At 44.5% G+C, this 15553-nt stretch overlaps 1 protein-coding gene across 3 annotated transcripts in view; it reads left to right on the top strand.

Annotated features, from left to right (window-relative positions):
• The window catches only part of CLK4 (CDC like kinase 4), a 36604-nt gene that overhangs the window by 5443 nt on the left and 15608 nt on the right, over positions 1 to 15553 (top strand). For 2 of the 3 annotated variants that reach the window (XM_029584080.1, XM_029584079.1), the window contains exons 3-8: positions 1703 to 1898; positions 2865 to 2955; positions 3304 to 3370; positions 12150 to 12266; positions 12420 to 12586; positions 12668 to 12762. In XM_029584080.1, the coding sequence (XP_029439940.1) occupies positions 1703 to 1898; positions 2865 to 2955; positions 3304 to 3370; positions 12150 to 12266; positions 12420 to 12586; positions 12668 to 12762 (733 nt within the window). Of the gene's footprint in view, positions 1 to 1702; positions 1899 to 2864; positions 2956 to 3303; positions 3371 to 12149; positions 12267 to 12419; positions 12587 to 12667; positions 12763 to 15553 lie in introns of those variants that run through there. The other variant, XM_029584081.1, reaches the window with a different exon arrangement.

Raw genomic sequence — 15553 nt, forward strand, 5'->3', positions numbered from 1 at the left:
CAGGCGAAAGCTGCTTGGTGGAGGTCAAGAGGCTTCCTAAAAGTCACAGCTACTGTGGAATATTGAGCATATGCTGCCCTCATTGAGAGAGGAATGCTTGCTCCCACAAGATTCACAACTGCAACTTTTTTTTTTCTGCCATGGAGCAGCTCTAAGCAACAAAATTAGCCACACAGCTTAGGAGGTACTGACCTATAAATGAAGGAAACTTAAAAAAAAAAAAAAAAAGCTTTTTGAACACCCCCCCCCCCCCCCCAAAAGAAATGTGGCTCTGCCTAGATCTTTCAAAAAAGATAGGGAGCACACGAGGCTGCCTGGGCCAGGCTCTTGACAGTTGATTTAGGATGCTGATTTAGGCTAAAGGTTATCTGTTGAGAAATGTGGCTAGATAGATTCCATTGAGGACATATGTTCAGCGATGTCATAAAAAATGTCACTGCCTCCAGTTGCTGGATGGAAGGATATATATAGATATATCCCATTGGTTCTTGACTGTTTGGAGTAGAAGGACGAGGAATATTGTCAGTATGCATTACATTAAGTTTTACTCATGTTTAATTCCTCTTGGAGAAAAGGTTTTTTAATTTAGCTTTCACCAAATGCTCTGCTTGAGGGAGGTATAGGGTCATTGGTTTGTTGCTTTGTTATATATTTACTAAGACTGCAGGAAGTGTAGTGAAGCGTGTGTTCTACCTTATACTGGTAAAGGAGAAAAAAAAAACCTCATACATCTGGTGGGACTTGAGGCAGGAATATTAGAAGGTAACCAATTTTTTTCAAATACATGCAAACTTGTCACACAATAGCAACAGAAATTTGAAAACATTTCCACAGAAATTGCTAATTATTGATGCAGATTCCTGAAAAATTTGCAGCAGGAATCTGGATTGGTACGGCAGTATTTAAAGAGGACATTATCAGGAAAGATTAAATTTCTCCTATTAGTGGGTGAGAAGAGGAGTATTGGGAAAAGGAAGGGTGAGGTTAAGATTGAGTGATTCTTAACTGAAATAGTTCCAACTACCAAAACTTTTAATTTGGGCAATTCACTACTGTTAAATACCTCACCATGCAGAGAACTTTGGGATTTTAAAGATGTGTTTTATGTTTAAATTTGTTAATTGAGAGTTTTAACATTGTACACAGTAATAAAGCCTAGTGTGTAGGTTGGTTGTTCAGTACATGCCATGTAACAGAAATACATAGTTTAATAAACAAATAATGTGCTTTAAATACTCAAACCCTCTTTCTATATTTAAATCCTCATGTAACCACTCTCCCAACACTACAAAGGGTATGTTTTAATGGAAAATTTCACCATCTTGCTGTCTCTTTGTGAGCAGGGCATGGTGGGGCAGCACTTACTATTCTGAAGACCTGGCCATCACTTAATGGCAAACTAATGGCTGGATTTCACGCCTGACTGCAGGGTTCCACAAGGAACCCTTCATACACAAGTGAGGTTTGTCACTGTGATGGCTAGACTTGGAGAATTGGTAGATATTTAGGTACAAGTGGGGAATCCCTGAGTAGCTGTGTCCCAGCTATGGTTCTGGTTTAAGCTGAGAGCCCAGAGGACACAGTGATGTTTTGGAGAGGGGGTGGGTACAGCAGTCCTTATGTGCATAAATGTTTGATCTAAATATACTTAGATATGTTTGCATGTCTAGTGGTAAAAAAATTTTTTTCACTTTTTTGTAAGTCGTCATTTGGAAGACAGATCAAAGATCGAAAGAGATTGCCATAACCGGAGATATATTGAATTTAGAAGCAATAAGTATAATGAAGAGTTTGAAAATGGTCATCACAGTCACTGCAGCAAATCATCTGGTCATAGTGGGAGAAGTAGTCATAAAAAACATAAGAAGCATCATTGCTCCAGTCACAGCTCACATACGGTATGTAGCTCTGATTTAATTTTAGAAATAGTTGAGTTTGTTTTTTTTTAACTGATAGTTTAATGTGGTGTGTAATTTGAGGAAAGTGATTTATTCTCCAAGCAACCAAGGATGAAAGGTTGTTAAAAGGAAAAAAACTTGCTCGCAGTACAGTCCTAGTGATCTTAACCTCCAAGGTAGCTGGTGAAGTTAATGGTTCAGCCTGATAAATTTGGTGCTATTCAAATAGATACTGAATCTTTGACATAGAAATGTACATTACTCATAGAATATCAGCTATTTAATAATTTCTTGATACATTTTTTTCATGCTTGTTCAGAAGACAATGACCAGTAGGTTTAGATATTGACTTCTGTAGCTTAGTGTGCTGTCTTTTTGTGAGCAGGGCATGCTTTCTGATCAGCAAGATGTTCCTGCTTTGTAAATGTGTAAGGTTGGGTAACAAGTTGCATATACCAACTCCACTCATTATTTTAGTATTTCCTTTAAGCTACATTCAGGACGTTTGATAGCTAGTGCGCGAAATGCTTTATTCCAGTGCCAAATATATATTTTTAATAAACAGTTTGCCACCTGGCCATAAACTAGTTAACTTGTAAACATTAAATCTATCTAAAAATCCCACTGTAGTGCTTTTTTAAAAATTTAAGTAAAAGTTTCCGTACTTAGTTAAAAACTGTCTCAGAAAAAAAATTGTTGTGTATTTTGTTTTTCCTTTTTGAAAGTATCTTATCTGAAAAATTGTTCATTGCCATGTTTTTCTTCTGTAACATAAACTATGTGCCCTGTGAATTTCTGGGGACTGAATTTGAAATTGCTCCTGCCAACTGTTCGTGGCCTGGTGCGTAACTGAATGCCCGAATATCTCCCTGCTGAATGAATGAAATGCGTGTTCTGCCCTGAATTCACATTGAATTGAATTGAATTGGCTGGACGAACTTGGTGCCGCCCACTTCCCGTTTCCAGAAGAGTCACCGCAGGAAAAGATCCAGGAGTGTAGAGGATGATGAGGAGGGTCATCTGATCTGTCAAAGTGGAGACGTACTAAGAGCAAGATGTATAGAATATTTTTCAACACTTTTTATATTTAGACAAAATAACTTTAGAATAAGATGCTAGAGAGGGGGGTTTGGAGGTTTTTTGTTTTTATTTTTTGTTTTGTTTTTTATTTTTATCTTGTAGAAAGTAATTAACAGTTAAAATGTTAATATCAGCTAGATAGAATATACAACTGTTTTATTTTTAAATTGACAATCTTAAAATAAACACATTCTAGTGCTGGCATGTTTAGTTGTGAATTGTAATACAGCCTAGAATATTTACATTGATAGCATTTATCTGTTTTGAATAATTGGTTTAAACTCTAGTGGGATTGATTTTTTTATTTTTAATTTTCTGTTTCTAGATGAAATTATTCACAATCTGGGTGAAGGGGCTTTTGGAAAAGTAGTGGAATGTATCGACCGCATGGGGTAAGATTTTGGCTTATACCTTGCCTTCTTGATGGTAGAAATTACTACTTGGAGAACTAGCCATACCATTTTTGTTACAATTTGGTACTTTTATCAGGATAGTGTTTAAAAAAAAAAATACAGATTATAGCCAAGGCCCCTAAATTGTGAAATGGCAGCAGCCTCGGAATTTTCTTGTCTCAGAATCATGGCAAACTAACTTCCTGTAATGCTCAGAGTCTTGCAGGCCAAGGCTGCTGCTGCAGCATCTGGCCTGATGCTCCCAGCCACAAGATCTTTTCTCCCCACTGTGTTCTGTCATTCTGGGCCATCTTTTTCTCTTGCTGTCCTGTATGCTGTGTGCAGTAGCTGTCTTTCTCCTGTTGTCTCTCAAAGTAAACAGGGTAACAGAAGAAAGGTTAGTCTTTAAAAGAAAAATCAAGTCCAAATTAAAAATTTGTACTGGAAAATATAAAAATGCTCGATTGAAGAAAAAATCCAAACGATTGAGGTTCCTTTTTGAGGAAAAGGGGCTCTGTTTTCAGGATGAGGTTGTGCACATATGAATATTCCAGTTACCTTTGAACTTATGTATCTATATATACATTTTTATTTTTTTTTTAGTATATCTGATATCTTCATTTTTCAATTAAAAAAAAAAAGTGGGGCTTGATTTGGTCGGTTTGCTTTTTTTTTTCTCCCCCAGACCATCTTGTCTTTCATCAAAAAACCATAGGTTGCTTTAATAGCAAGACTGGGGAAGCTAATATAGTCGCAGCAATGATTTCTAAGGAGTAGAAGAGGCAAGGCGGGTAGATCGGGTGAGGTTGAAGAGTATTGTGGAACAAGAGAAATAATGTAGGATTGGAGGGAAAATAAAAAAATGAAGTAATGCGATTACAGGTATGGAAGATAGAAAATGGAGAGATGAAGCAGACAGGAAATCCTGGGACAGGATAGATTTAGGAAGTCAGATGAGGTTTGAAATGAGTAGGTGGAGTAATGGTGTGAAAGAGAGAAGAAGTAGGAGGAATAAAATACAAACCATGTGGGGAAGAAAAGACTGAGGTTAGTAAACTTATTACATTTAGAATTCTAAATAATTTAAAAATAGAAATTGACTTATGTAGATATTAATTTGCACTCTTGCAAATTTCTGTAGTTGTGCTGTAGAACTGTCTTAGAATTTGGTGGATCTTGGTGTAGGATCTGATCTGCCACAGAAAACTGGGAACTGTCTCTAGCTTATGTCACAAGACTTCTGGCAGTTTTTTATTTAGTTCATGGTTGTAATTCATCTAACTTGCTCACAAATTGTCCTTTAGCTATTCACTTTTGTAAATTCAAAAACAAACTCAAGCTAAAACATAACTGAATTTTTATTCATCAGTATCATTTTTGTGCTAGTATTATCAATTTACTTTATTCCCTGGAAACCTGTGGTGCAAAATAGCTTAATTTGTAATACAATATTTGAAAATTAGGGTTAAGACTAATGCCATTTGGTTTTTCCTGTTCCTAAAAATTTATGGGGTACTAGTTATGAGTGTGGGTTTTGATCACTGAACACAGCTGAAGCTGGTGCCTCCGCAGGATTGGGGGGGGGGGGGGGAGAATGCATTTTGCGCATAGAAATCTATGCACACATGAAGGAATGCGTGCATCTAAGCGCAGTAAGGCCCTATGTAATCTGCATCTGCATAGAAAAGCCACGCCAATAATACATAAAAGCAAGCAAACGGATCTCCCTATTCAGTGTATGACCCTGGAATGTATTAATATTTCGATAACTGTGCTGCAGAAAACATGGCAAATTTATTTTTGTGGGTGCTCGACTGCCGAGATGGGTGCTCAGCTGGTCATGATTCTGGATGCTCGGGAGCCTAGCTAAGCCTGCTCGTGAATCCCTCTGTCACCTGCCAAACTTGCAGGTAGTGCGGTGGCTTCATTGCAGCATGATTCTGGCCTGGAGCTGCCACGCAGGAGGCCGAGTGCCCCTGTTCTGCTGAGCGTGGGAATGGCATCCATTTTGGATTTTTTTTGTCAGCAAAAGCACAGCATGCAGCAGGTTCTCTCTCCTGATTTTTCCGCAGCGTAGCCTAAGGGGGGGGGGGGGCGCTCTGGGAGCCTATCGGGGGAGGGTTTACAAGATTCCTCCCCCTTTTTGCCAGAGTTTGTTCTTATGCACAAAGCCTTTTTAGCCAGTTAGGCCACGGAAGGGACTGGAGCTAAGCGGAGGATGTTGGACTCCCCCCCCCCCCCCCCCCCCCCCCCCAAAAGTAAGAGACCCAGGTTTGTAGGGGCCACTAGGGTCTGAAAGGTCCTTGGCCCTTGGATCTGGGGCCTTTGGAGCATTGCTCAGAGGATTCTGATCAGGATCTGCTATCTGGGGTTGGCTCTCCCGATGCAGACCCTCTTTTTTTCACAGGATCCAGAGGATGCGTGACAGCTTCAAGTGGTAGAAGGTGATGATTCCAAGGTGATCCGCCTTTTTCAGAGAGAAGAACTGGGACCCCTAATTCCACTGGTTCTGGTTGAATTGGGCATTTGTGTTCCACAAGCCCAGCCTGACCAGGAATATGTAGATCCGGTCATGACTGGCTTGAGGGGTCCAGCCAAGACTTTCCCTTTTCACAAGTCCATTAAGGAGTTAGTGCTCAGGGAGTGGGATACTCTGGAGACTGGCCTTAGGTTGGCAGAGCCATGGACAAACTCTGTCCTCTGTCCAAAGGTACCCTGGAGTTCTTGCGGGTACCAAAGGTGGATGTTTCTGTTTCGGTGGTCACGAAAAGGACCACTATTCTGGTGGTAGGTGCAGCAGCCCTAAAACATTTGCAGGATAGGAAGCTCAAGATGCATCTTAACAAGATCTTTGAGGTGTCTGCTCTTGGCATCGGCGTGGCTGTCTGCAGCAGCTTTATGCTCAGAGCCAGTTTAAGATGGGTTGCAAAAGTAACAAGGATTTGTCGCCCCAGGAGTCTAAACGGGCGGAATGGCTGGAGGCCACAGTCACTTATGGTGCTGACTCATTGTACGACCTCATTTGCACCTCTTCTAGAACTGTCATCGTCGGTCTCAGGAGGCTTTTGTGGCTGTAAAACTGGTCGGCGGACATCTTGTCGAAAGCTCAACTAGGGGCGTTGCCTTTTAAGGACGAGCTTTTCTTTGGAGAAGACATGGAGCAGTTGTTAAAAACATTTGGGCAATAACAAGGAGCACAAACTTCCAGAAGACAAGCCTAAAGGATTTCTCCCTGTCTGCTCTCATTTTCGGGGACAAAGGCGTTTCCCCCAGAACAGAGCGGGTGGTGTCCAAAGGCAGACTTTCAGGGAGGTTGCAGTCTTGGAACCAGCCATTTCGTGGCCACAGAAGCAAGCAGAGACATCCCCGGCCAAGGTAGTGGTAGGCCCAAACCAGTACAGTGAGGTGAGGCTGGCCCACTCCTCTGTCCCAGTCATGGGAGGCTGTTTGACTCAGTTTTACGAGGAGTGGGTCAAAATCAGACAGACCAGTGGGTTCTAAACGTGATAGGGCGAGGCTACACTTTAGAATTTGCTCGGCTGCTCAGAAATCTGTTCGAGATCTTCTTGTGCTTCAAGGGAAAAAGGCTAATTGTGCGTGCAGTAGACCATACTTCGACTGCAAATTCTGGGAGCTATTTTTCCCGTCCTCCCTGGACGAGCAGGGGACGGGATGTTCCATTTATTTTGTGATACCAAAGAAGGAAGGGACTCTGTCGATTCTGGATTTAAAGCAGGTGAACACGGCTCTTGGGTTTCCCGTTTCAGAATGGAGACTTTGAGGTCTGTCACAGCAGCAGTACACAGTGAAGAATTCCTGGCTTCCTTGGATCTGAAGAAGGCATATCTGCACATTTGGATTCACCTGGATCTTCAGAAGTACCTCCGGTTCATGATCTTGGGAAAGCATTTTCAATTTTGCGCCCTCCTGTTTGATCTGGCGACAGCCCCGAGGACCTTTACCAAGATAATGGTGATCATGGCATCTGAGTGAAGTTGGAAGAGCTTTGCAGGCAGGTGGTGGACGTGCTGCTATGTTGTCTGCGAGTGTTAGGTTGGATAGTGAGCTTTCTCCTCAGGTTCTGGAGTTTTTGGGTACATGTCTCGATACCCATCTGGGAAAGGTATTTCTCACAGAGGAGCAAGTTGCCAAACTACAAGCTCAGGTTCAGAACCTGTTGGAGGCCTGAGTGCCCAGGGTCTGTGATTACTTGCAGGTCATTTGTTCCATGGCCTCTACCTTGGAGCTGGTCCCATAGGCATTTGCCCATATGTGCGACCTCTTTGGAAAGCGTTGCTATCCCAAGGGGATCTGATGTCCAAGCAGTTCCATCTTCCACTACCATTTACCGAGTCCGGCAGGCCCAGTCTGTCAAGGTGGCTTGGCCTGGACCATTTGTGCAGCGGGGTGGACCTCAAAGTGCCCCAGTTGGATGGTGGTGACCACAGACGAGTCTTTCTGGTTGGGGAACTGTATGTCAGTCTGTCAGACCAAGGACTGTGGTTGGCGGAGGAAGCGACTTGGTGCATCATCTGTCTAGAGATGAGAACAGTGGCTGACTCTGGAGGCATTTCTTCCCCTTCTGCACAACCGGGAAGTCAGAGTTCTGTCAGACAATGCGGTGACAGTGGCCTCTATCAACTGTCAGGGAGGCACCAAGAGTCTTGTAGTTGCTTATGGTCAGATACTGCTCCACCCCCAGAGCATCACACAGCGGGATCAGACAATGTGCAAGTGGATTTTCCCAGCTGGCAGTGGCTAGATCCTGGAAAATGGGAGCTTTCAGAGGAAGCAATGTCCCTCATATCTCTCAGGTGGGGAATGCCTCATGGATCTGATGGTAACCCAGAGGAATTCCAAGGTACCACATTTCTTCAGTCGCAGAAGAGCACACGGAGTGCTTCCGTGGCTTCAGGATGTCCTGATCTGTGTTTCCCCTCCATGGCCTCTGGTGGGCAAGGTTAAAAGGAAATAGAGGTCCACCCAGAGTGGCCTCAAAGGCTTTGGTTTGCAGATCTGGTTAATCTGGCGGTGGACAGCCCACTGAGGCTGGGCCACCTACAGAATCTTCTGCGGCAGGGGCCAGTATTTTTGGATCAGGCAGATTGCTTTTGTCTAGCAGCTTGGCTTTTGAAAGGAGGCAATTAAGGTGAAAATGGGTGCGCAGAGGATGTTATTTCTACTTTGTTGCACACTCGTAATACTTGCATATGTGTGGGTTTGGAGCGTCTTCAAATCCTGGTATGTGGAGGAAGGGTGGTCCCCCATCTGGTTTTGGTGCTGCAGATTCTGGCTTTTTTGTAAAGAGGCCTAGCGAAGGGTTTATCCTTTAGCTCCCTGAGGATACATGTCTCTGCCTTGGCTTGCTTGCAGGGCAAGGTTTGGGGACTTCCTCTAGCTGCACATCCGGATGTGGTTCATTTTTTGGGGGGGGGGGGGGGGGTACAAAGCATGTGTGCTCCCCTGTTCTTAAAGTGTATCCTCCTTGGAGCCTGAACTTGGTCCTTAAGGTGTTGTGTCAAATGCCATTTGAGCCTCTTAAGAGGGCCACCATAAAGGATCTCTTTGAAAGTGATGTTTGGTGGCTTTCAGCCAGGAGGATATCTGACCTTCAAGCCCTATCGTGCAGGGTTCCGTTTTTGCAGATTTTGGATTCTGGAGTCTTTGTGGGTACGGTCCCATCTTTTTTGCCAAAGGTGGTGTCTGCGTTCCACTAAAATCAGTCAGTGGAACTTCCAGCCTTTCCTGATCTGGAGGTCAGGTCTCCTCATGTGAAAGAATTAAGACACCTGGATATTGAGGTTACAAACGGTTTAAGATTGTCAGATCAGCTTTTTGTGCTGTAGAGTGGTGCAAAACAGGGGCAGAAGGCTTCAAAAGCCACAATTGCTAGGTGGTTCAAGGAAGCTATCAGTTCTGCTTACATCTGTCAAGGTCATCCTATCCCTGAGGGGCTTATGTGCTGGTCTTATGCAGCCTCCTGGGCAGAATGTCAGCTACTGTTGCCACAGGAAATTTGCCAGGCAGCTAGCTACTTTGCATACCTTTGCCAGACACTATTGATTGAACATCAGCAATTTTGGTGCAAGTGTTCTTCGAGCGGGACTCTTGCAGTCCCACTCCAGTTAGGGAAGCTTTGGTACATCCCAGGAGTCTGAACTGATCTGGGTACATACAGGGAAAGGAACATTGGTTCTTACCTGCTAATTTTCATTCCTGTAGTACTACAGATCAGTCCAGAGTCCCGCCTGGTGGTGGAGAATATGGTACAGAGAAGTCAGCGAGATCGTTTTTAATATTGATTGTGGATTTCTGAAGAATGGCACAGGTTTCTCATGGCTGCTTGTTTTCAGATACCAAGTTGGTTGTGACTCATGGTTAGGTTTTTCTTTCCTCTGCTCGTTCTGGGGAAATTTAATAGGTTTAGTTATTTTCCTTGGGTATTGGGTAGTACTGAGGAGCTGCAGGTGGCACGCTGGGTTATGAGGTGGTGTCTGTAAAACTTTGTCTCCATCTGCTGGAAGGGAGGCAAAACCCAGGAGTCTGGACTGATCTGAGGTACTACAGGAATGAAAATTAGCAGGTAAGAACCAATTTTCCTTTCTGTCTTAGGAGTTAACCACCAAGAAAGAGATCTAGGCGTCATAGTGGATAATACATTGAGGGATATTTTATCCCAAACATACCGTAGTTTAAAAAAAATTAGCTAGGGTCAGATACCTGTAGAAGGCTTACAAAGTTAATACTGGAAGATATTGCCTAAGAGACCTGATAGATGTAGAAAAAAGTTTCTTATGCTGCATTTCATAATGAATGCACCAGTCTTCAAGAGCCACAAATAGGTCTGATTTTCAGGATGCTTACAATGAATTCTAGGTTGGCATGCACTGCCGCCATTGTATGCAAATCTCATATTCATTGTAGATGTCCTGTTAATTGCTTCAGTTGTCTGTCCTTGCATGGTCACTCTGCTGTACTATGTTTCGGTAGGTTTGCACCACTTTTGGTTAAAAAAAAAAAAAAAAATGTAGTTGGGAAGTATGAAACTAAAACAATCTGTGTTTTTGTAAGAATATGAACCCTGGGCCGAGATGAGAGATGACTCTGCCCACAGGGAGTTTTAAAGTAGGCTTGGTCTTGATTGCACAGGACACTGCTGGAGAGAGATTTTATTATAGGGAAAAGAGGCAGAGCGGGAGAGAAGAGAGAGACAGTTTTGAGCAGTGGGGGAATACCCCAGTGGTGCTGCTGATGGAGATCTGGTAGTGGCCCGCAGAGCGGGATATGCCAGGATGTTCCCACAGTCGATGGATGTACCTTAGGTTACAGATCCAGTAGTGGCCCACAGTGCAGGTTATGCCAAGGAGTTTGAGCTGAGGAATGAGGATGAGGAATGAGGAGTGAAGACTGAGGAATAGGCAGCCCAAGGAAGCTGTAGCTGATGCAGGTTCTTGCTGCACAGGGTGTTCAGGAAGGTTTTGCTGAAGAGAAACGGTAGTGGCACGGGGTACACCGCAGACGAATCCAGCAAGCGGCAATGTAGTAGTTTGAGTAGTACTCACAGATGGAAGTCCCAGAGTAGCTCCGAGGCAGTGGGTTGGCAGAATCACGAGCAGGTAGGCCCTCCAAGGAGCAGTTATCCAAGAGCACAGGAGAGCCCTCGGAGTAGATACTCAGAGCGCTGTAGACCCATGTAGGAACAGGAAGTCCAAGTAGCGAGTGGATTCAGCAGTGAGGAAATCCTTGCTAACTCGTCTTAGCCAAGGGTCAGTCGGGTTAAGTCCGGAGGTTGGCTGACGTCGTTGAAAGGGGATGCCCCCGAGTTTCCCACCATGACATGTACTTAGGAGGCCCTTGTGTGCACGTGCCTTAGGTAATACCAGGTTCAAGATGGTGGTCGGCAGCACCCATGCTGTCCCGGGAACGCCGGGGAGGTTGGCATTGGCTGGCAGATGCTGCCACTCGTCCTAGGGTTGACAAAACAGCGAGAAAAGAGGTGAGCATGAAAGGTCGCAGCCGTCTGCGACCGGGCGTAACACAATCATGTTCAGAAAATATCAAAAATGTTTGTGTTGTGTGTTTGCATTTGCTAGTCTTTGAAAGTCTCGCTACTAGAGATTGCTTACTTCTGTTGTCACAGTGCTTGTCCTTTCCACTCAGCTAGGAATCCCATCCACACCACATAATGTACCGTTTGGAGTTTTAAAGTAGGATTGTAAAACATTTTGGAACAGAAAACTGTGAAATGTGCCCATTTCTTTAATGCTGGAAGCTTAATTCTCCCAATCTTGTACAGCATCCATGTCACTTGTGCTGTTGTAAATACCATGTAAAGCAGCCCTTGCAGATGGAAAACAAATATATCCAACTGTAAGAATAAAGGGTACAGAGAAGTGCAAGCAAAATGATAAAGGATGGAACAAGTCAATGAGAAATGACTAAAAGTCTCTTTAGCTTGGAGATAAGAGGTCTATAAAATAAGTGGAGTGGAACAAGTAAACATTAATCAGTTGTACTCTTTGAAAGAGTAGATGATGGCGAGGGGGGGGGGGGGACACAGGACACAATGAAGTTACTAGCCGATACATTTTAAAACTACTAAAAAAACTTTACTCCACACACAATTAAGCTCTGGAATTCGTTGATGGAGAATGGTAAAAGCTATTAGTACAGCTTGTTCACTACCTATGCTAAATATAATAAATTCAACTTTTTATAAAAACATTTATTGTGCACCATATTAAAAGTATTGTATCTTTTTTGTCATATATTTTTCCAGGGGTGATGTACATGTAGCTGTGAAAATTATAAAAAATGTTGATAGGTACCGTGAAGCAGCTCATTCAGAGATTGCAGTATTGGAGCACCTAAACAAACTGGATCCAAAGAGTAAACAGTAAGTGTAAAATTAGACTATATTTGGTAAGGTTTTAGCCAGCCTTAAATTGAAGAATTGAAACTTTGGTGCTACTTCTGACTTCTATTTAATTCAGTTCCTTTTTGGGTCTGTGAAATCCACTTAACATGTTTCTTTATTTATTTTTTTTAGTTTGTGTGTTAGGATGCTGGAATGGTTTGATCATCATGGTCACACTTGTATCGTTTTTGAGCTCTTAGGACTTAGTACATATGAATTTATTAAAGAGAACAGCTTTTTGCCATTCAAGATGGACCAGATTAGGAACATAGCATTCCAGATTTGCAAATCAATAAATTGTAAGTATATTTATTGCTAATATCATTCTTCTTTGAGGTTGGAGTAGACATTGGCAAAGTAACTTTTTTTTTCCCTTACAGTTTTGCATCAGAATAAACTAACTCATACAGATCTGAAGCCTGAAAATATATTGTTTGTGAACTCAGACTACACAGTTAACTATGATCTCAAAAAGGTAAATTTTATATTTCCAAGTATCTTAAATATTCTGTTTTTAACCTGTCACTGCTAAATAGTTGTCATGGGCAAGGTCTCTTTAATTGCCAATACTAAAGTGACCATAAAACAAAATTTCCTAGCATCTAGCCAGATGGACTCAGGACTAATGAGTTATGTTCCCCTGCCAGCAGATGGATTTCAAAGCTCATGTCACCCTAGATACACTCCTGCAGTGACCTTAGTTAACCCTTCAGTATTTCTCAGTCTCCAGCAGATAGTGGATGTACACTCTTCCTATGGGGATTGCTGTACTTTTTGGAAGGAGAAATTCTACATTTAAATTGGAGAAAAAATTGAGCCCTGCTCTCCTGCGGTGATACCTAAAGGTCCCGTCCCCAGTTGAGAATTCCTGAGGTGATTTCTGAGATTCCTCAGAGGTGTGCCTTGGTCCAGTAGCTGGTTCCTGGCCTGAACTCCGCTGTTTGTAGCTGAAAGGCAGTGGATGCAGGAAGTTTGTACGGTAGTGGCCAGCAAAAGTATTCTCCCCCGCAGCTGGAAGACAGTCTCTGTACTCAGCTGGCAAGCACTGAGCCCCAGGTAAGTATTAAAAAAAAAAATAATAATAATTCCTAGTGTATAGCCAGATGGACTCAGGACCAATGGGTTATGTGCTCCCCTGCTAGCAGATGGAGACTGAGTCAGGTTTCAAAGCTGACATCACCTTAGATACCCCTGCAGTGACCTCAGCCATTCAGCATCTCTCCTTCTAACAGATGTAGATGTGCTTTCCCTACACCCGCATTGGTGGTTTAGCAAGATTGCAGTACTCTTTAGAAGGAAAATTTACCTTTCCTAGGGTGTAGCAGATGGACTCAGGACCAATGGGTATAGTGTGCTCCTGATAGCAGTTCGAGACGGATCAGATTTCAATCTGACATCAGTCCTAGAACATATACCCCTGCAGGAAGCTCTGCTCTTCAGTATTTTCCATCTCCATAGCAGTTTGGGACTCTATACACGCTTGCACAGCGTTAGAGTATTCTAACCAAAGAAATCCAAAACAAAGAAGAAAACTTACCTCTAGAGATGAGCCCCGCTCTCCTGCAGTGATACCTACAGGTCCCTCCCCCAGTCGAGATTCCTGAGGCGATTTCCGCGATCCCTCAGAAGTTGGCCTCAGTCCGGCTCCCGGCGTGGACTTAGCCTCCAGCAATGGGTGCGGCTGAGATGCAGCGGGTGCAACTTCGAGCGCGGCGGTGAAGGTACTTTTCCCTCTCCCCCCCACAGCCAGAGACCGCCCGGGGGGGAGAGGTGAGAAACGCGAGACAAGGTAAGGTAGAAAACATCCTTAAAGTCTCCGAGGCTCGAATAGCTGCACAGATCGCCAGCTGGCGTCAGTGCTACTGGATTGATCAGCCTTATCAGGGCTAGACCCCGGTCAGACACAAGGGTCCTTCTGTGTGGAGACCCTCCAAGGTGGTAGTCATATTGCTTGCATGGTCGCCGTCACCATTTTCACTTGATTGCCGCCCTGTCCGCCGATTCGATCTGTGCGCACAGAGGCGAGCCTGTGTGTACAAAATCACTTGTACGCACACTGGCGTGCGCATAAATGCCATGCACACAGTGACGCGCACAAGGGCGCCAGGCGCACAGCCATACACTTCACTGTGCCGGGCGCATAAGTAAACCCCATGTGCACAGTGGCGCGCGCATCTTATTGAGCGTGCATACGACCTACTCGCACAACTTTGGCGCACCCGGAGCGCATAACTAAGCCTCCTGGCGTACACTTGAACGCACAAACAGGAGTTTTCTGCTATCTTACACGCACAAACCATGGCACCACCGAACAAGAAGCTCAAGGCTCAGGCTCTCTGCCCAGCATGCTACATCAGAACTGCGCAGCATGAAGAGGCCACGGCCCTGTGAATACAGTGCAAGGAGGCTCTGGGTGAACCAGGCCAAGGTCCTATCCAGACGGCACTGGGATCTGGCTACCCCCGGCGGAAGCCTCCCTCAAATGGGGCTCCCCGGGGATGCGGCGCCTCCCAATTTAGACCCAGCATCTTTCTCCTGGGTAGAATTCTTCAAAGGCCTACATACCTTTGTCCACATGCAACCAGCGCCCCCGATGCCACAGCCTGCCCAGAGGACCCGAACATCCCGAGACCCTCTAAACCCAGAGAAGTGCCCCTCCCACCTCAAAGCCCCAACTTTGGGAACACTGACATCTTAGACGAGGATCAAGACTCCCTGGGGGAAGGGGAAATCCCTTCAGGGACAGAACCTTACCGAACCATGAGGCGTTTCTTCACGAAAGACTAACTCACAGCCTGAAAGAGCTCGCTATCCCAGGCACGAGAGCCACAGGGGAAGTGAAGACGAACCCCCTCCTTGATGGACTCTCAGGCCTCGCCATTTCCCTTTGCTGCAGGCCGTTCAACAGCTGATTGACCTGGAGGCCATGTTCAAGGGGGGACAGACCCTGGCAATCCTATACCCCCTAGACCCCGCTGCCAAAGACCTCCTGGCATTCCCCAAAGTGGATGCCATGGTCTGCACAGTCTCAAAGCACACTACCATCACAGTCGAGGGAGGAGCGATACTCAAGGATGCCCAGGACAGACGTCTCTAATCATCCTTAAACAGTCATTTGACGTTTCAGCCATGTTACTACAGATCGCGGCCTGCTGTGCCATGGTGACATGCGCCTGCTTATCAAAGACCAGGAACACCACCACACCCATCGAAGCACTAGAATCAGCAGTATCATTCCTCACGGATGCGACCTCCGACCTGGTGCG

The sequence above is a fragment of the Rhinatrema bivittatum genome, chromosome 18 (genome assembly GCF_901001135.1).
Source record: "Rhinatrema bivittatum chromosome 18, aRhiBiv1.1, whole genome shotgun sequence".
Taxonomy (NCBI): Eukaryota; Metazoa; Chordata; class Amphibia; order Gymnophiona; family Rhinatrematidae; genus Rhinatrema; species Rhinatrema bivittatum.